This window comes from Scophthalmus maximus, chromosome 16 (genome assembly GCF_022379125.1).
Source record: "Scophthalmus maximus strain ysfricsl-2021 chromosome 16, ASM2237912v1, whole genome shotgun sequence".
NCBI classification, from domain to species: domain Eukaryota; kingdom Metazoa; phylum Chordata; class Actinopteri; order Pleuronectiformes; family Scophthalmidae; genus Scophthalmus; species Scophthalmus maximus.
The window spans coordinates 21,015,001-21,035,000 of NC_061530.1; the positions used below are offsets into that span (position 1 = coordinate 21,015,001).

At 48.0% G+C, this 20,000-nt stretch overlaps 1 protein-coding gene across 6 annotated transcripts in view; it reads left to right on the forward strand.

Annotated features, from left to right (window-relative positions):
- Positions 1-17,856, forward strand: part of ankfn1 (ankyrin repeat and fibronectin type III domain containing 1) — a 41,440-nt gene extending 23,584 nt beyond the window's left edge. For 5 of the 6 annotated variants that reach the window (XM_035613211.2, XM_047327734.1, XM_047327733.1 and 2 more), the window contains 17 exons: positions 1,043-1,253; positions 5,111-5,305; positions 5,582-5,695; positions 5,882-5,979; positions 6,066-6,156; positions 6,994-7,101; positions 9,851-9,950; positions 10,444-10,576; positions 11,214-11,330; positions 11,728-11,943; positions 12,092-12,258; positions 12,450-12,606; positions 12,728-12,896; positions 13,444-13,610; positions 15,016-15,238; positions 15,317-15,509; positions 15,872-17,856. In XM_035613211.2, coding sequence (XP_035469104.2) covers positions 1,043-1,253; positions 5,111-5,305; positions 5,582-5,695; positions 5,882-5,979; positions 6,066-6,156; positions 6,994-7,101; positions 9,851-9,950; positions 10,444-10,576; positions 11,214-11,330; positions 11,728-11,943; positions 12,092-12,258; positions 12,450-12,606; positions 12,728-12,896; positions 13,444-13,610; positions 15,016-15,238; positions 15,317-15,509; positions 15,872-16,493 — 3,081 coding nt within the window. In that variant the 3' untranslated portion in view covers positions 16,494-17,856. Of the gene's footprint in view, positions 1-1,042; positions 1,254-5,110; positions 5,306-5,581; positions 5,696-5,881; positions 5,980-6,065; positions 6,157-6,993; positions 7,102-9,850; positions 9,951-10,443; positions 10,577-11,213; positions 11,331-11,727; positions 11,944-12,091; positions 12,259-12,449; positions 12,607-12,727; positions 12,897-13,443; positions 13,735-15,015; positions 15,239-15,316; positions 15,510-15,871 lie in introns of those variants that run through there. The other variant, XM_035613212.2, reaches the window with a different exon arrangement.
- Positions 17,857-20,000: the final 2,144 nt, after the last annotated feature.

The following is a 20,000-nucleotide window of genomic DNA, read 5'->3' on the forward strand; positions in this document are numbered from 1 at the left end:
CGTGTGTTGATATGAGTCATCGGAGGAAGAGAGAGGAATTATGTTTTTCTTATATATATATATATATATATATATAACCCCAGCTTCAACCTTTTCCTCTTATAAATGTGTTTTATAGTAATCACCAATGAAGAACAATATCATCTTGTCAATATCTGCTAATTATTTGGTCTGAGCTCCGCTCCACGATCACTCCTGCAACTGACGTCACAAGATGGAGGCTCCTGGTTCTGAGATATCTTTATTTTTATACAACGAGAGGAAGAAAAGCCGTCTGAATATAATGTCACCGATCGTCTTTATATACAGTAAGAGATCGTCTTTATATACAGTCAGGTATCATCTTTATATAATATATAATCATCTGTATCTGTAGACTTTTATAAAATGAGTATACGACAGAAAGCTGCATCTGTATAGAGAAACGTGACCATGTGATCTGAGTGATTGTGGATCAAAGATCTTCTCTGTGGTGAGATGTTGAGGGAAATCCCGTCAGGATGCTGGTGTCCGACACACGGATCAATAAACATCTGGTTTGGATCTTCACTGATTCTGTTAACAGGCTGAACTCTGCCTCCCTTCATCTGCCACATCCTTTATCCAATCAGAGCCGCCGCCTCGGGCACCCGCTCTGTGTGTGTGTGTGTGTGTGTGTGTGTGTGTGTGTGTGTGTGTGTGTGTGTGTGTGTGTGTGTGTGTGTGTGTGTGTGTGTGTGTGTGTGTGTGTGTGTGTGTGTGTGTGTGTGTGTGTGTTAATGCTGACATTTACAGACCAGTCAGATGAAGGAGAGACACATCAGATCTAAACTGAATGAATCACTTAATAAACTGATAAACTGACAAGTGATGTTATTAAATACAGATAGATTTTGATCCATAATGTGTGGATGAAGTGTTTCAGTGGCTTCTCGTGACGTGATGAAACGTTGACACCTTCCTCCTGTCACAGCTGTAGATGGTTCAGTTCACATAAAGTCTCTGATCCACATGTTCTCACATGAGACGTTCTTAAAGAACGTTGCTCTGGTTCTGTGCTCAGACGATGCAGGGCAGCGACTGTCTCTTCGAGGCAGTGGAGCAGCAGGACCTGGACACGGTGCAGGTTCTGCTCTACCAGTTCTCGGCCGAGGAGCTGGACCTGAACACCCCCAACAGCCAGGGCCTGACGCCGCTCGACATCGCCGTCATGACCAACAACACGCCCGTCGCCAAGCTGCTGCTGAAGGCCGGCGGCAGGGAGAGTCCACACTGTGAGTACGACGCTGCTGTGGTCCAGGTGAACATCACACCACAACTTTTTATGACCTGTCAATATGAAGAATATAGTGACTTCAAAAACAAATCATCACCACGGCAACGTAGGTTCCTCTCTTCTTTCTCTTTTGCGCCACATTTTAATATCTGTCACTGTCGGAGGAAACGAAAATATATAAATATATATATATAAAACTATATATAGTTATATAGTTATATATATATAACTAAATATAATAATAACTGAGAAGTTGGAACAGTTCAAAGCTGCTGATGAAGAAATAACAGATTTTACATTATTTTCAATAAATGACTTTACGTTAGAATTTAAAGTTCAAGTCTAAACCTATACAGTCTATACTGTGTGTGTGTGTGTGTGTGTGTGTGTGTGTGTGTGTGTGTGTGTGTGTGTGTGTGTGTGTGTGTGTGTGTGTGTGTGTGTGTGTGTGTGTGTGTGTGTGTGTGTGTGTGTGTGTGTGTGCGCGCGCGCCCCTGCCCCTGCGTGCGCGTGTTCTCTGTAGCCTGACTGATGCCTTGGCTCAGACAGGGCCTGTGTTTGTGTCTGCTGCCCAGTCTGGGTCTCCTCTACCCGGACCTGAATGGGCCCGCTATCCCCCCGACCCCCTGCCCACACACACACATACACACAGTTTTCCCTCCATCAGTCTCCCTGTTGTCGTCCATAAACCCTCCAAAGACAGGTGGTTCTTACCTTACTCCTGAAAACCCCAATTAGTAATTTATTTGTGTGTGTGTGTGTGTGTGTGTGTGTGTGTGTGTGTGTGTGTGTGTGTGTGTGTGTGTGTGTGTGTGTGTGTGTGTGAGAGAGTGAGAAACACTGGCAACTTTACAGCGAGCCCTTCCTCCTGCGTGACTCCCCAATGAACAGCTTTAACAAGGTCTGTTGTTTAATGGTTTGACTTTTCCAATGATGCGTGTAACGCCGGGGCAATTACAGCTAAGTGATTTATTGTGCGGCGCGGCGGCGGCGAGCGCCCTCCTCTCTGGGCGGCCGTACAATCCCTGTAAACAAACACAGAGTAAACACTGCTGCTGTTTTCCCTCCTGAGGCCGCTGCTCTCTGTTTATGTCATTCCTCAAGTGCCAAGTAAATCAGTCCGCCTGACAGCTTTGTGTGTGTGTGTGTGTGTGTGGGTGTGTGTGTGTGTGTGTGTGTGTGTGTGTGTGTGTGTGTGTGTGTGTGTGTGTGTGTGTGTGTGTGTGTGTGTGTGTGTGTGTGTGTGTGTGTGTGTGTGTGTGTGTGTGTGTGTGTGTGTGAGATGGAGACTGAGCTTGTTTCAAACTCTCAAATTAATTTAAAACAAGAATAGAATGAAATCGGGATGTTTGAATATATGTACTCTTTATATACAGTCACTGATCGTCTTTATATACAGTCAGTGATCGTCTTCATATACAGTCAGTGATCGTCTTCATATACAGTCACTGATTGTCATTATATACAGTCGGTGACCGTCTTTATATACAGTCTCTGATCGTCATTATATAAAGTCAGTGATCGTCTTTATATACAGTCAGTGATCTTCTTTATATAAAGTCAGTGATCGTCTTTATATACAGTCTCTGATCGTCTTTATATACAGTCACTGATTGTCATTATATACAGTCAGTGATCGTCTTCATATACAGTCAGTGATCGTCTTCATATACAGTCACTGATTGTCATTATATACAGTCGGTGACCGTCTTTATATACAGTCTCTGATCGTCATTATATAAAGTCAGTGATCGTCTTTATATACAGTCAGTGATCGTCTTTATATACAGTCAGTGATCGTCTTTATATACAGTCTCTGATCGTCTTTATATAAAGTCAGTGATCGTCTTTATATACAGTCAATGATCGTCTTTATATACAGTCAGTGATCATCTTTATATACAGTCTCTGATCGTCTTTATATACAGTCAGTGATCGTCTTTATATACAGTCAGTGATCGTCTTTATATACAGTCTCTGATCGTCTTTATATAAAGTCAGTGATCGTCTTTATATACAGTCAGTGATCGTCTTTATATACAGTCTCTGATCGTCTTTATATAAAGTCAGTGATCGTCTTTATATACAGTCAGTGATCGTCTTTATATACAGTCTCTGATCGTCTTTATATTCAGTCAGTGATCGTCTTTATATACAGTCAATGATCGTCTTTATATACAGTCTCTGATCGTCTTTATATACAGTCAGTGATCGTCTTTATATTCAGTCTCTGATCGTCTTTATATACAGTCTCTGATCGTCTTTATATACAGTCAGTGATCGTCTTTATATACAGTGATCGTCTTCATATACAGTCAGTGATCGTCTTTATATACAGTCACTGACCGTCTTTATATACAGTCAGTGATCGTCTTTATATACAGTCAGTGATCGTCTTTATATACAGTCAGTTTATATACAGTCAGTGATCGTCTTTATATACAGTCAGTGATCGTCTTTATATACAGTCAGTTTATATACAGTCACTGACCGTCTTTATATACAGTCAGTGATCGTCTTTAAATACAGTCAGTTTATATACAGTCAGTGATCGTCTTTATATACAGTCAGTGATCGTCTTTATATACAGTCACTGATCGTCTTTATATACAGTCAGTGATCGTCTTTATATACAGTCTCTGATCGTCTTTATATTCAGTCAGTGATCGTCTTTATATACAGTCAATGATCGTCTTTATATACAGTCTCTGATCGTCTTTATATACAGTCAGTGATCGTCTTTATATTCAGTCTCTGATCGTCTTTATATACAGTCTCTGATCGTCTTTATATACAGTCAGTGATCGTCTTTATATACAGTGATCGTCTTCATATACAGTCAGTGATCGTCTTTATATACAGTCACTGACCGTCTTTATATACAGTCAGTGATCGTCTTTATATACAGTCAGTGATCGTCTTTATATACAGTCAGTTTATATACAGTCAGTGATCGTCTTTATATACAGTCAGTGATCGTCTTTATATACAGTCAGTTTATATACAGTCACTGACCGTCTTTATATACAGTCAGTGATCGTCTTTAAATACAGTCAGTTTATATACAGTCAGTGATCGTCTTTATATACAGTCAGTGATCGTCTTTATATACAGTCACTGACCGTCTTTATATACAGTCAGTGATCATCTTTATATACAGTCACTGACCGTCTTTATATACAGTCACTGACCGTCTTTATATACAGTCACTGACCGTCTTTATATACAGTCTCTGATCATCTTTATATACAGTCACTGATCATCTTTATATACAGTCTCTGATCATCTTTATATACAGTCTCTGATCATCTTTATATACAGTCTCTGATCATCTTTATATACAGTCACTGATCATCTTTATATACAGTCTCTGATCATCTTTATATACAGTCTCCGTGATGTTTCCTTCACGCCCGTCACACGATTCTTTCTTTCTGTCCCCGTGTTCTCGGTCGTCCTTGGCCTCTGATGCGTCTACTCATTTCTTTCAGTAACAGAATCGACTCTCAGAAGCTCAGTGGGTGAAACCTGAACCTTTAGCAGTCGGGTCCGTTTCAGTCTGTCCTCCTCAACGTCCCGTAGAATCTGTCAGAATCAACAGGGACAGATTCAATCTGGATTAACTCTGGATTGAGTCTGAAACATCTAAGAAGACAAATGTAACCAGGAGAAGTTTTTAAATACAAAGGTGATGGTGCTGCTGTAACTGTGGCTCTTTTTGTGTGTGTGTGTGTGTGTGTGTGTGTGTGTGTGTGTGTGTGTGTGTGTGTGTGTGTGTGTGTGTGTGTGTGTGTGTGTGTGTGTGTGTGTGTGTGTGTGTGTGTGTGTGTGTGTGTGTGTGTGTGTGTGTTGCAGTTGTGAGCGTGGACAGTCGGGACGCCTACCTCAGCTCTCTGGTGGTGGAGGCGGAGCGGCGGGCTGCCGACCTGGCGGCGCAGGCTCAGCGGGACGGTCTGTCGCTGGAGGCCTTTCACAAGGACAAGCAGCTGAGGGCCTGGGAGTGGAGGAGCAAACTGTACAAGCGCATGAGGACGGGCTTCGAGCACGCATGTGAGTCGCCATGGAGACGCATCTGTTTCCTGCTCCGACTGAATCTCACAACGCTGCAGATGAACTGAGACTGTGTGACCTCTGATTCTCCTGAAGGTCACATTCACTCATTCACCAGAAGCGTCTGTTTGGACTAAGCCCCGGCCTCAGTTTCAGATTCAGATTCAGAGAAAAATGATCTTATCTCAAACACAAAAAAATTGATATGAAGGTAAAGAAAGGGAGAGCACTTGTTGACACCTCTCTCTCTCTCTCCGCCTCCGTGCCCCTGCTCAGGTGCCCCGGAGGCCCCGTCCATGGTTCGTCTGAGCGTGAGCAGTTGCACCACGCTGACCGTCACGTTTCAGGAGCCGCAGTGTCTCAACTCCGCGGTGGTGACGAAATACAGAGGTAACAACACGCCTGACCACAGAGCTGCTGCTGGACAGATGGATTATAATCTGAATCTGTGTGTGTGTGTGTGTGTGTGTGTGTTTGTGTGTGTGTGTGTGTGTGTGTGTGTGTGTGTGTGTGTGTGTGTGTGTGTGTGTGTGTGTGTGCGTGTGCGCGTGCGTGCGTGCGTGCGCGTGCGAGCAGTGGAGTGGAGTTGTCTGAAGGATTTCTCGCTGCTCGCTGGAGAGATGGTGTTGGATAATCTGCAGAACCTGAAGTTCACCATCAGCAGCCTGAGCACGGTAACAACAACAACAACAACAACAACAACAACACAACCACAAAGACACAAACAACAATAAAAAGCCGTCGTCTTTTTTCCTCTCAGGGTCGACTCTACTACGTCAGAGTGTCGGCCTATAACATGAAGGGCTGGGGTCCGCACGCCTCCTCCCTCCCTCCATCTGCAGCTCCGTCCAGTAAGTTCTTCTTCTTCTCCTTCTTCTTCTTTTCTCTGTAGCAGGTCACGACTTCAGAGTCCAGGCTACAGATTTAAATCCGTCAGCGCCTCGTTAGATTACAAATATGTTTTCTTCTTCTTGCATTAATCGACTCCACCTCCAGAGTCCTTGACTTTCATCATCTCAGGGGTCGCAGGTCGAAGGTCAGAGAGACAGACAGAGGATTTAACTGAGCGTAATTTCAAGACTATAAGTCAAGGGTCTTCGTTGTCCGTCTGGTCCTGAGACGTATGTCTGGCCAGTAGATGGCGCTGTGGAGAGAAAACATTGACCGTCAGACTGACTGCTGGTTGTCATCGTAACGAGTAGTTAACTGCTTGTGCTTTGGTTGTTGTCGTCGGTTTCACCTCGCCGTCACGACTCTTCTTGTCCTTGAGCTGTGTGTGTGTGTGTGTGTGTGTGTGTGTGTGTGTGTGTGTGTGTGTGTGTGTGTGTGTGTGTGTGTGTGTGTGTGTGTGTGTGTGTGTGTGTGTGTGTGTGTGTGTGTGTGTGTGTGTGTGTGTGTGTGTGTGTGTGTGTGTGTGTTATTGAGGCAGAAGGACGGAGGGACAGAGAGTTCAGTACAAAAATGTTCTTTCAACAGCTGCTGAGAAAAAAGAAAATTTATATATTTTCTCTGATTCATTATGGATAAGTTCATTATCAACAGAAATATTAGGATCATATAAACTAATGTTGTATGCTGCATGACGTTACTCTACAAACACTTGACCATTAAACTGTAACCACGCCCCCAGGCCCGAGCCCAACTTCCGACATAACGTCTCACTGTCTGCCCTCTGATTGGCTGCTCAGATTGGAGGGAGAGTGACGGCCGAGAGCCCCGGAGGCGAGGACACATCGAGGCCATGGAGCGTCTGCTGCAGCAGGTCCGGGCCACGCACACACACTACTGCTGCGGAGGTGAGTCACTGATCTGCACCAGGTGTGTCCAGGTGTGTCCAGGTGTGTCCAGGTGTGTCTCAGGTGTGTCTCAGGTGTGTCCAGGTGTTTCCAGGTGTGTCCAGGTGTGTCTCAGGTGTTTCCAGGTGTGTCCAGGTGTGTCTCAGGTGTGTCCAGGTGTGTCTCAGGTGTGTCCAGGTGTGTCTCAGGTGTTTCCAGGTGTGTCTCAGGTGTGTCTCAGGTGTGTCCAGGTGTTTCCAGGTGTGTCTCAGGTGTTTCCAGGTGTGTCCAGGTGTTTTTCAGGTTTGTCCAGGAGAATTACTGTGTTTAGTGTCTGCAGGGGGAGCTGTGTGGAGATAAATGGCCTCAGGTGATGTCCTGTAGACTCAGGACCTGTAGACTAAGGACCACAGGACCTGTAGACTAAGGACCTACAGGTCCTATAGACTCAGGACCTGTAGACTCAGGACCTACAGGACCTGTAGACTCAGGACATGTAGACTAAGGACCTACAGATTCTGTAGACCCAGGACCTACAGGTCCTGTAGACTCAGGACCTGTAGACTAAGGACCACAGGACCTGTAGACTAAGGACCTACAGGTCCTATAGACTCAGGACCTGTAGACTCAGGACCTACAGGACCTGTAGACTCAGGACATGTAGACTAAGGACCTACAGATTCTGTAGACCCAGGACCTACAGGTCCTGTAGACTCAGGACCTGTAGACTAAGGACCACAGGACCTGTAGACTAAGGACCTACAGGTCCTATAGACTCAGGACCTGTAGACTCAGGACATGTAGACTAAGGACCTACAGATTCTGTAGACTCAGGACCTGTAGACTAAGGACCTACAGGTTCTGTAGACTCAGGACCTATAGACTCAGGACCTGTAGACTCAGGACCTACAGCACCTGTAGACTCAGGACCTGTAGACTAAGGACCTACAGATTCTGTAGACTCAGGACCTGTAGACTAAGGACCTACAGGTCCTGTAGACTCAGGACCTATAGACTCAGGTCCTGTAGACTCAGGTCCTGTAGACTCAGGACCTGTAGACTCAGGACCTACAGGTCCTGTAGACTCAGGAGTTCTGTAGACTCAGGACCTGTAGACTCAGGACCTACAGGTCCTGTAGACTCCTGCATTAATGTATCAGCTGACGACACGTTGTGTCAGAACACAGGAGCAGTTCAGACTGGCCCCGCCCCCTCGTCAGACGTGGCCTCATTAATCAACTCCAATCATGTTTTCAGCTCCAAACTAAACTCATTTCTTTATTTACTCAGAGTGACGTGCGGCGCTGAGCGGCGAGCCGGCGAGCTCTTGTCATATTATCCACTTGTCAAACCCAGTTAGCCTCCGGCGCTCGGACACACAGAGACTGTTTACAAGCGCAGAGCTGGTGGGCAGCAACCTGCTGCTGGAATAACACCTCCTGTGTGTGTGTGAGAGCGCGTGTGCGTGTGAGAGCGCGTGTGTTTGTGAGAGCGCGCGTGTGTGTGTGTGTGTGAGAGCGCGTGTGTGTGTGTGAGAGCGAGCGAGCGCGTGTGTGTGTGTGTGTGTGTGTGTGTGTGTGTGTGTGTGTGAGAGAGCGCGTGTGTGAGAGTGTGTGTGTGTGTGTGAGCACGTGTGTGTGAGAGCGCGCGTGTGTGTGAGAGCGTGTGTGTGAGCGTGTGTGTGTGTGAGAGCGTGTGTGTGTGAGAGCGTGTGTGTGTGTGTGTGTGTGAGAGCGTGTGTGTGTGAGAGCCGTGTGTGTGTGTGTGTGTGTAGAGCGCGTGTGTGCGTGTGCATGCGTGCGTGTGCGTGTGTGTGTGTGTGTGTGTGTGTGTGTGTGTGTGTGTGTGTGTGTGTGTGTGTGTGTGTGTGTGTGTGTGTGTGTGTGTGTGTGTGTGTGTGTGTGTGTGTGTGTGTGTGTGTGTGTGTGAGAGCGTGTGAGAGCGTGTGAGAGAGTGTGTGAGTGTGTATGTGTGTGTGTTGAAAACACTCGGTCCCAGTGTTCGGGCATTTCAGACTCTGAGTGCGGCAGCGAGACTTCACTGTAGAGAAACAGCTGATCGATTATCAGAGAAGAAAAGAAGCAGAACAGCGTCTCTGACGGTGACGACGACGATGATGAAGATGTGTCTTCATCAGACGTCACCTCACACTTTCACATGAACTCCATGTTTCTCTCCTCTCTGGCGCCACCTCACGTTTTCAACACGTGTCCGACTGAACGTGACGTGATGACGTCATCACGAGGCCTCGACTCTCTGAATATTCTAACTATTGTGTTTTTTTATTTAAGGTCAAATTAAAAAGGAAGTTGAAAACAGCTCTGTTTTAATTCAAGTAATAAAAAGTCTGTTAATTTATCTCACATGAAAAACTGAGAAACATGTCAAAGTTCAGATTGATCCTGCATGTCGCCCCCCCGTCACGTCGTCTGTCTGTCGGCGGCAGAATGGCGGCGGTCGTCCGTGTCCAAGCAGTCAAGCGGCTCGGCCTCGTATTTGTCGGCGTCTGTTTACAGGATGATTATTATGTGACGCCTAATTATCCGAGGTAAGAAGGGCGCTGTGGTCTGGAGATTGGCATCGCTGAGCAGCCGGACGCCGTCGTCACGGGACTGAAGACAGAGAGAGAGATGAGATAACACGACCCCGGTGACCTCACAGGACAAATCAACCAAGTCTGAAGTGAAGAAACATTGTTGTTCAGGCGACTGATGATTCAGTTATTAATCAAACGTTAAATCTTCTTCTTCTTCTTCTCCTGCCATCTCAGACTCGTCCAAGTTGCAAAACACGAGCAGGAAGCAGTCGGTCTCCAGGAGCCTCAAGCATCTCTTCAACTCCTCCAACAAGTTTGTGAAAACACTGAAAAGGTTCGTTCAGCTGCTGCTGTTCAGTTAAACCTAAACCCGAACCTTAACATAAACATAAACATGAACATAAACCAAAACATATTAAATCACTGTGGACAAAAGTTTTCAGCTTGGTCACTTCTACAGTTTTGTTTTCTCAGTAACCAGCATCAGACGACATTGTTTCTTCTCCTCGTCGATTAAAAGGAAATTATCCTGAAATTACTTTTATATCCACAAATTGACAGTGTCGTCATGTTAATGATGCGTCTTCACTAAAGAGTCACAAGCTGCTGCACGACTGCAGATCGAGCAAGAGGAAAATACGTCCAGAAGTTTCAAAGAACTGACGTTAATACGAGAACACGGCCGACGACCAAACTGATTTTAGCAAGTAAAACATTTCCGATAGCGGGTTAGTTTAACCATGAACTTTAATATATAGAACTGGACTTAAAACATAACCATGTTTTATATCCAATATGATGTGAGTGCTGGTCTCTTGTGGCTGCAGGGGGATCTACCTGGCGGTCGTCTTCTACCAGAAGGACCGTTTGCTGGTGACGGCTGAGGACCAGATCCCCATCGTGGAGGTGGACGACTCGTACAGCAGCTCCCTCACGCAGGACTTCCTGTGGTTCACCAAGGTACGTCACGCCACCGCCGCCGAGCGGACACGTTGAAAACAGTTTGTCTGGAGCCGTTTTACAAATCTTTTTTTTTTTTTTTAAGATATTTTCTGGGGCACTGTTTATGCTTTATTGATAGTGGACAGTAATTACAGGAAAGGCGGAGAGAGTGGGGAGGACATTCAGCAAATGGCCAGGGTCGGAGTCAAACCCATGGCCGCTGCAGGAGGACTCCAGCCTCCGGTGGGGCGCCGGTGCGACTCACTGAACTTTACAAATCTGACTGATGAAGTTCATGATGTCAGCGGCTGGGAGCTCTGGTTGTTTCAAATTATTTTTTTCAGTCTCAATGTTTCCAGCTGCTGCTCTCCATCGGAGGCCAGTGTCTCCATGGCAACAACATAACCCTGAGCATGATGGGAACTCTTTGAGTGGTGGTCAGGTTGATTCTCTCCAACCGTCACTTCCTCCTGGTTACGTTTGTAAACTTCCGCCTCGTCCTCTGCCGGAAAAAGGTCGGAGCCGCGTGACGGCTAAATTAAGACCACGACCATTAGAGGCCTACGTACCTGAACGCACCGCAGAGTCTGAAGGTCTGTAGTGACTGTTTGTTGACTGTCTGTTGACTGTCTGTTGACTGTCTGTGTCTCTGCAGCTGTCCTGTCTGTGGGAGGACGTCCGGTGGCTGAGGCAGAGCATGTCGGTGTCCATGTCGTCCTCCTCCACCCTGCAGGCCCGACACAAGATGCTCACCGCCGCCGGACAGATGCAGGTCAGGACGCCAGAAACCGACTTGATCCAGTTCAACCAAACAAACTGAATGAATTCAACTCACAGAGAAAAAACACTGAAACTGTCTCTTTATTCTGCAGTCACACTTAATCCAGATTTAATCCAGAGTCAGACTAAATCCAGACTTAATCCAGACTCAAATCCATTGTAAAATTAAATCTAAGACTAAATCCGGACTAAAACAAGATCACATCAAGACTCATTCCAGACCTAATCCAGACCTAATCCAGACAACCCTGTCTAAACCCAGAGTCAGACCAAATCCATTCACACATTCTTCTACAGTCGTCACATTTACTTCATAATGAAAAGTTGAACCAAACCACGTTTCTACCGATGATGATGATAATGATGTAATGGACCATGTTCACCTGCAGAACCTCCTGGGGACCCACAACCTGGGCCGCGTCCACTACGAGCCCATCAAGGATCGCCACGGCAACGTGCTGCTTGTGGCGATCCGAGACGTGGAGAGTCAGCACTCGCTGCTCAGCGGGAAGTGGCTGCAGGTGACGAAGCTGCAGAGCCAGAGGAAGTCGCTGTCGACGCCCGAGGAGCCGTACGCGCTCGACATCCTCATCATCACCATCCAGGTGAGGAAGGTCCTCTGACCTCTGACCCCAAAGAGCTTGATGCCTGATTTCACTGTTTTCTATTGTCGTCAGGTTCAGGGAAGAAACACTTTCTGTCTGTCTCTGTCACTTCCGTCCCTTCCTGTCACTTCCTGTCCCTGACCCTCAGGACATGTTGGCGTTCCAGCGGCGCAGCTCTCACCGTCTGGCTCCAGGTCTCTATCTGGGCTTCCTGAAGCTCAGCAGCTCTGTGGACCAGATCAGAGTCGTGGTGTCGCAGCGGAGCCCTAACATGCTCTGTCACACCCGCGTACGAGAGAACGCCAACGTGTCCAGGTGCGTTACGCACACACACGTACATACATACACACAGCCATATGTCAGCCATTATTATAGTTCAGGTCTCTCTGAAGCTGCGTCCGACTAACTGACGGATAGAGGCACCTAATGCTAATGCTGCCGTGGTTTGTGGTTAAGTACGATAGGTGGAGTTGTGTTGAATGTGTGTGTGTGTGTGTTGCGTTCAGGGACGAGTGGGACTGGATCCAGAAGCTGTCGGACGTCACCAGGGAGGAGGGCGAGGGGGGCGGACCCAGGGCAGAGAGCCACGCCCCCTTACTGTTCTACGAGCTGCAGACGGCGATCAAGGCCCTGCTGAAGCACATCAACCTACCTCTGCACCAGGTCCGTGACTCACACCTGTAACCATGGTGACTGTACACTGTACAACTGTAACTGTAACCGTGTGTGTGTGTGTGTGTGTGTCTGTGTGTGTGTGTCTGTGTGTCTGTGTGTGCGTGCGCAGGCCCGTCACTTCCGTCTCTACAGTCACGAGGTGGTGGAGCTCGGTCACGGCGTCTCCTTCCTGCTGCTGCTGCCAGCGGCCGATGAAGTTTGCTCCGCCCCCGGTCAGTCCAACCCCTTCACCCCGCTGTCAGGGTTCCTGCACCTCCCCCTGCAGATGTTCGAACTGGGTAACCACACACACACACACAGCACACAGATATACACACACTCCGTCTTTTTATCTTTAGCTTTAGACCGTAGACTGGTGGCGAACAAAATGTCTTCATGAAGCGATGAGACGTCGCTGTGATCAATCGATTGATCGTTCAGTTGGTAAAATGTGTTTTTTTCTCTATGAAGTTTCTTTACGACGTGTGTGTGTTTGTGTGAACAGACTGAGCTGTGTTACTATCACACACACACGTCTCAGAGAGAGGCACTAAATCAGTCTGCAGGCTCCAGCAGGACGCCCCCACCACACACACACACACACACACACACACGTGTCAATAACAAAAACACACACACACACACACACTGCATAACACTCTCCCTTTGTTCACCCTCCGACCTCCCGAGCAGCCGAGTCAAACTGTTCGACCTAAAATCAGCAGAAACTTTCACCTGAACACGATCTAGCATCGACCAATGAGGAGCCGCTGTTTCCTGCGTGATCACGTGACTCACGGCGAACTCTCTCTCGTCTCACCTCGGTGTTTCTCTTTCTCTCTCCAGTTCACTTCTGCACCTACAGAGAGAAGTTCATCAGTCTGTGCTGCCGCCTGTCCTCCGTCCTGGACCTGGACGCCCTCATTACCCAGCAGGCACTGCGGGAGGCCATCAGCGACGGCGAGGTGGCCACAGCCAAACAGACACATCAGCTCATACTGGACTACATCCAGGTGAGAAGCCAACCGTCGTCCTGCAAGAGAAATTATCCCAGCATGCATTTCTCACCAGCCCGGACGAGGACGGACTGCGGCTGTGACATCAGCAGATCCCGATCAGCCGATTACAGCAGCGACGGTCGGTCCAATCAGAGCTTGTCTCGTCTTCACTGTCGTTTCATTTCAGAACCGTCTGAAAAAATGATTCCTAAAAATCATGGTGTGTGTGTGTGTGTGTGTGTGTGTGTGTGTGTGCGCGTGCGTGCGTGCGTGCGTGCGTGCGTGCGTGCGTCAGCTGTTTTTCTGCTGCAGAAGAAGTAAAATTCCAAACGTCTGAAAGTTTAACCATCTCCGATTTTCTCTGTGAAGAACTCGCCGCCAACGTTAATGCACACCGACCACAATTCCACAGGAGTGTGTGTGTGTGTGTGTGTGTGTGTGTGTGTGTGTGTGTGTGTGTGTGTGTGTGTGTGTGTGTGTGTGTGTGTGTGTGTGTGTGTGTGTGTGTGTGTGTGTGTGTGTGTGTGTGTGTGTGTGTGTGTAACCAGCTGTCTCGCTTTCTGTCTGTGATTTTAAAGCTCGGAAAAAGTGGCCCCCGACCACAAATGACTCAGAGGGGTCGGGGGAAAAATAATACTGTGTGTGTGTGAGAGTGAGTGAGTGAGAAGATGACGTGATGGCATCTAATTGGACAGTATGTTTTGACTTGCCACATGTCGATGGAGGAAAATCATCTGCTGAACTTCTTCACGACAACAAACCCTTAACCCTCACGACACGAGGACACGATCATTAACTTCTGATACGAGTGGGTTCATAACTACATACTAGTTTTATATACAGTCAGTGATCGTCTTTGTATAACGTCAGTGATCGTCTTTATATAACGTTCAGCGTCTCTGTGACGAGCAGGAATCTCCTCCAGGTTTTTCTCTCCACAGCCTCGGCACTCCTTCCGGCCGAGTCATCCTGCTGTCAGTCAGTGTGTGTGACAGACACACACTGACTGACACTTATGTGCAAAAAGTTGTGGAAAATTGTGACATCTACTTTTCCCCACTGAACTGATTTAGAACAAATCTCTGATGTCATCATGATTTTATATTTAATAAAGGTTCATCTTCAGATCCAGTGACAGAGAAACTAGAAGCTCTGATGAATCCAAAGAACTTCTTTAATGTGAACTTTGGTCCAAACCCTGAAGATGATTTTGAGCAGTAACAGTTAGAAAAAAAGCGACGTCGCACATTTTAATTGCAACTTCAGAAAATCGTCTTCCACTGCTGTGATATGAATATGAGTCAGTTCATGGAGACGAGCAGCAAGTGGTGTCAAAGGAAAACCGTGATGAAATGTTTCTGTTGAACGTCGTCTCCTCATTGGTCCACTCTGATATGATTCCTTCTTTGTGCTTCTGCAGCAACTGGACGAGATGCGTCGCGACCTCCGCTGGATCACCGACGCGCTGCAGTACGCTCGCTACAAGCAGCCTCACGGCGGCGTGCCGATCACCTGCCTGGTGGACGCCAACGCCCCCGAGAGCAACTCCGACCAGCAGAAGACGGACTCCACCTCCTCGACCATGGACTACCTGCCCACGCCTTCGCCCTCGCCTGAACTGCGCCGGAGGAAAGCTGTCAGCGGTAGGTCGCCGCCCCGCAGCTCGGACTTAAGTTCGATACAAATCAAATGTAACGTGACGATTTAAACTCCGCCCTCAGACTCTCTTCCCGGCTCCGACGAAGACGGGTCCTCCGAGGTTTTTCTGCCGACGGATAGCGACTACGACTCCAGCGACGCCCTTAGCCCCCGCGAGCTGGACCTGCTCTACTCTCCGGCCCAGGACCTGTCCCAGCAGGCCGTGCACTCGCTGGGCGGCAGCGCCCCTGACGTGCTCCAGATCCACGAGCTCAGGTGGGATGGATCACCTGTGTGATCACCTGATCTTCTGTGTCCATGTTGTTCATGTGTTCATCTCCTCTCTCTCTCTCTCTCTGCAGGTACAGCATCTACCCGCCCAAAGACCTCCCCCTCTCCTCACCCCTCCTCCCCCACTCCCCCTCCTTATCCAAAGACCTCCCCCTCTCCTCACCCCTCCTCCCCCACTCCCCCTCCTTATCCAAAGACCTCCCCCTCTCCTCACCCCTCCTCCCCCACTCCCCCTCCTTATCCAAAGACCTCCCCCTCTCCTCACCCCTCCTCCCCCACTCCCCCTCCTTATCCAAAGACCTCCCTCTCTCTACCTCCGGTTTGCCTCGATCTCCCTCCCTCTGCAGGACCCTCCCCACCTCTCCGACCCTCCCTCTGTCCCTCCCACTCTCCCCGGCTCTGTCCAACACCACCAAGACTCTGGAGGGCCTCTCCGTGTCCAAGGGTCACCAGGAGGACGTCACCCCCTCGAGGGCCCTCGCCAACCCCCCCGCCAAGCGCAAACTGCTCTCCAGGAGTCACAGGGGCCAGTACTTCAGCGGGCCCCAGCGCTGGCTGAGGGGCCACAGGGGGGAGAGCCACACCGGATCTTTGTCTGAGGGCGTCTACACCAAGCAGCTCGATCTGGACCCGCCCCTGCCCGGGGACCCGCCCGCCCCACAGGGCGCCACCTACGTCAGTCACGCCTCATGTGTCCTGGAGAGCCGGAAGGGCCGGCAGCGGGAGCCCCGGCCCCACGTCCGAAGGATCTTTGTGGAGCCCCTGGGTCACGAGACGGGCTGGGAGGAGGGGGAGGAGCCTGGCGGGGAGATGACAGAGAGGGGGGCGGCCGCCTGCGTGTCGGTGGTCGTGGCCCGGAAAGAGTCTGGAGGGGATGGGGAGGAGCCAGAAGGAGCCGCCGCCCAGGATGTGGACTCAGACGACCAGACCAACGCCCAGGTGTCAGAGATACTGAGCAGCACGCTGTAGAGGGATCGGACCGGCACCTCCGGTCAGGGCTTCACTCGTCTTTGTCCCCTCAGTCCTCAAAATCTGTTCCCTCGTAAAACCCAAACTTGCTGGAATGTTCTGGACGATATTATGAACGTTCCTCCTGAAAAGCTCAATGGAACTGGAGACGAGGTCAAGTGGAACTTGAAACGGCCGAGGACCAACAGGAGCTTTTCTCAGGAACTCACCGAGGAGCAGAACCAATATCACAGGGACACTGGTTCTAACCTCCAACCAGTTCCTGATCCTTCAGGAAGTTTTACTCCAGGTTTGAGTTCCGAGTTCCTCTGGAGGTTCTTGGTCTCCTGCAGCGTCGCCAACATCAACGCTGAGACGCCGCAATCCTGTCGAACAGAAGAGGGTCGACTCACGACCTGGAGCGTGACTCCCTAAGATTGTAAAACCAAAACTAAAGTTGCTGGTTCAACTCCCCCAAGCCTCAGAACCCCAGACGTCGACTGTTACAAAGAAATAATCGATGCAACGAAGAAAAACCCCCGAGCTTCTGCTTCTCTGGACGGGAACTCTGCACTCGGCTCCGCACGTCCAGCTTTTGGTTTGAAGTCTCTCAAACTCTTGAATTGAATCGTTTCCTGCTCCCGCCTGTTCGATTCTCCTCTACTTGAAGTGAATGTACAGTTTCCTCTCTGTGGTGATTCTTTTCAGCTGCTCGTCGAGTCTCAACGTGGTCGATTAACTTGTGGTCAGTGTGAAGTTTGAAGTATTTTGTTCCCCGAGGTCTGAAACACGAGAAACCTTAAAAACATTACAAAAGTATTTTTGTATCTGCGGATTGAAAACCTGTGACCTTTCACCTGGAATGTTGATGAGCTGTATATCGTTGGCATGACGTAGTTCGTAGCTGTGGTTTTTGTTTTGTTTTGGAATGAAGCTTCGTCGTGATGATGTCAGGGGTCGTAGGTCAGGGGGAGGGGTCAGGAAACTGTTCAAAACAGTCTGCACTTTGCCCCTCGGACTGACCTCAGTCGTGTTTGTGCCGTTGTTCGGTTCCCGTCCTGTGTTTCCTGCTCTTTTCTACCGATACACCAAAAAGTGCAGCAGATGTGTTGATGTTGTGTCGGTGAGTCCGGCCGCTGCACAGGCTCCTCCCACGTCTGCACGCTATTTAACAAAAGTATGTTTTTAATGTTTCAGATGATTATTATGGAATACAAGCTAATTGAATATGTGACGCAAAGGGGCATTAACTCACTAACTGTGGCAGCTTCTCTCACCAGCGACGGTCAAGGTCCGGTTCATGGTTCTGTTGTTGTGTGAATGAAACAGATCCATCACTCATGTAAAGACCTTCAGCTTCGCTCATTAAAATATTCAAATATTACGTCTACGCTGCAGCCGCCTCTTCATTTCCACAGCTGGTGAATATGTTTGTCCGCAGGTGGTTAGCCTAGCTTAGCATAGAGACTCTGTCCAAAGACCAATATGTAATATATGAATTAAAGTTGTCGTGATGTAACAGTGAGGACGATGACCACGATATTTAATGAGTGAAATATGGACATCATGTTCATTGTTTGACCAAAAAAACAAACACTTGACTGAATAATTATTTCAAATTTTCTTTTAATATCACGATAATATTTTTATAGTAAGTTGTGAAACGTGACGAGGACATATCTTCAGCTCAGCATCTCGACATGTTGCGTCTATTTGTTCAGTTGATGCAACGACAGAAAAGTGGAAAAGTGTGTTTGTGGTTTCATGACGTTCCCTCTGTCAAGTCCTCCTCCAGTCTTTATGCTAAGCTAGGCTAGCCCCTTTTTGGCTACAGGCGATAGATAACATTTGACAAGTTCAAAAATCGTCCGTGTTGTAAAGTTGGTTATTGAACCTTTTAAAGTAAATGATGATTTTATTTTACTTCTGTCTGATCTGATGCTGTTAACATCTCAGCGAGGGCCCAGGTGATCTAAGCTCCTCCCCCCCTGAGGCCCAACCAACAGAGAACGCACCTGAGACGTCGTTAATAAAACTTTATTTACAAGAAGACTGTGGAGCTTCATCTCAGAGTCCAGGTAAGTTATAATTCTTAATCTACGTTAAAGCCCCAGTGTGTAATTTTCTGGCGGCATCCGGTGGTAAAGTTGCAAACTGCAACCAACTGAGCGACCGACAGGGGACACTTAATGGTGTCGCACCTCTGATTCCAGTTCCTGTTTCCGTCCGTCTGAAAATTCAACGTGAACGCGACGTATTCTGGATGTTTAGTTCAACAACTGTATTCAACAGGACGTAGAAACATGGAGACTCACACGAGGTCGGTCCACCTCATGGAACTATATTTAACTCTTATATGAACAGTTATGGACAATATGTTCAATTTCTGTGACAAGTACTTTAAGTACACTAGCTTTAAGTTAAAGTACGTAAGTATCAATAAAATATACTTTCAGAGATGAGGATCCGACCTCTGAGCAGCAGACGGGCCGCGGCTAGCTGTTAGCATGCTAACTTCAGGAAGTGATAGAAACAGAAGTCGGTTTAACGTTGGTGATGTTTCCTCGTCCCAATCATGTTCAATTATGTTTCAGTTGTTTTTACAGTTGAGTCGTTTGATTTACAACAATACAGATGTTTTAAACTTCATATGTTCACTGTGTAAAATTAATCTGTCAGATATATTTCTCTGAGGTTTGGTGCAGTAGATTTACAAAGAAGCATAATATAGAATAACTCCAGTACAGTGGGTTCAGTATTTGAGTAAATGTACTCCGTTACTTCCTGTGGACGTGACCCGAGGCCTCGGAGGGATTGGTCCAGTGGTGTTTGGCTCGGTCCCGGGACGTCGTGTGGGAGGGTGTGAACCGACTGGAATCTCACACCACCGCTGGCCGGGACTTTTCCCCCTGGACCACTCGGAGCATTTGTGAGCGTCGGTCCAAGCCACAGGATTCCTGCTCGCTGAAGGACTCGGCTGTGAGGGTCCACGACGCTCCGGAGGGAAACGTCCCACCTGAAGAAACAAGAGTCGTTAATATCTGTCCAACAACTCGTCCCGACCGCACATCACCACGAGCAGTGAATAAATTCCTCACCATGTTCGTCTGTTCTCACCCTGGAGTCCAACAGGGCTGCGTTCTGCTCCTGAGGGGCCCCGGGGCCCACGTCTACTGTTGGGGCCCCTGTCGACCCCCCACCCTACATGTCAGACTCATTATTTCCACTGACCACCAGAATACATCCGCCCCTTTGTCCAGATCCGAGCTGTGGTTGTTCACTCTTCTTTGTCCTTTTAAAAAAAGCTTTAAAAGTGTCAAACTTGAAGAGATCGTCTCTCTCCTGCTGAACCTTGAGCAGATTATTAACATAATTATAGCGGATTGAACCAGTTTTAGTTTAGTTGCTGTTGTTTTTTAGGTTGTTTTATTTAAGGATTTTTAAATATGTGCCATAAATAAAGTTGCGTTGAAAGTCGAAAGTCTTCTTCTTCTTCCCTCTGACCCCTGTTACCCCCGCCCCCCCACA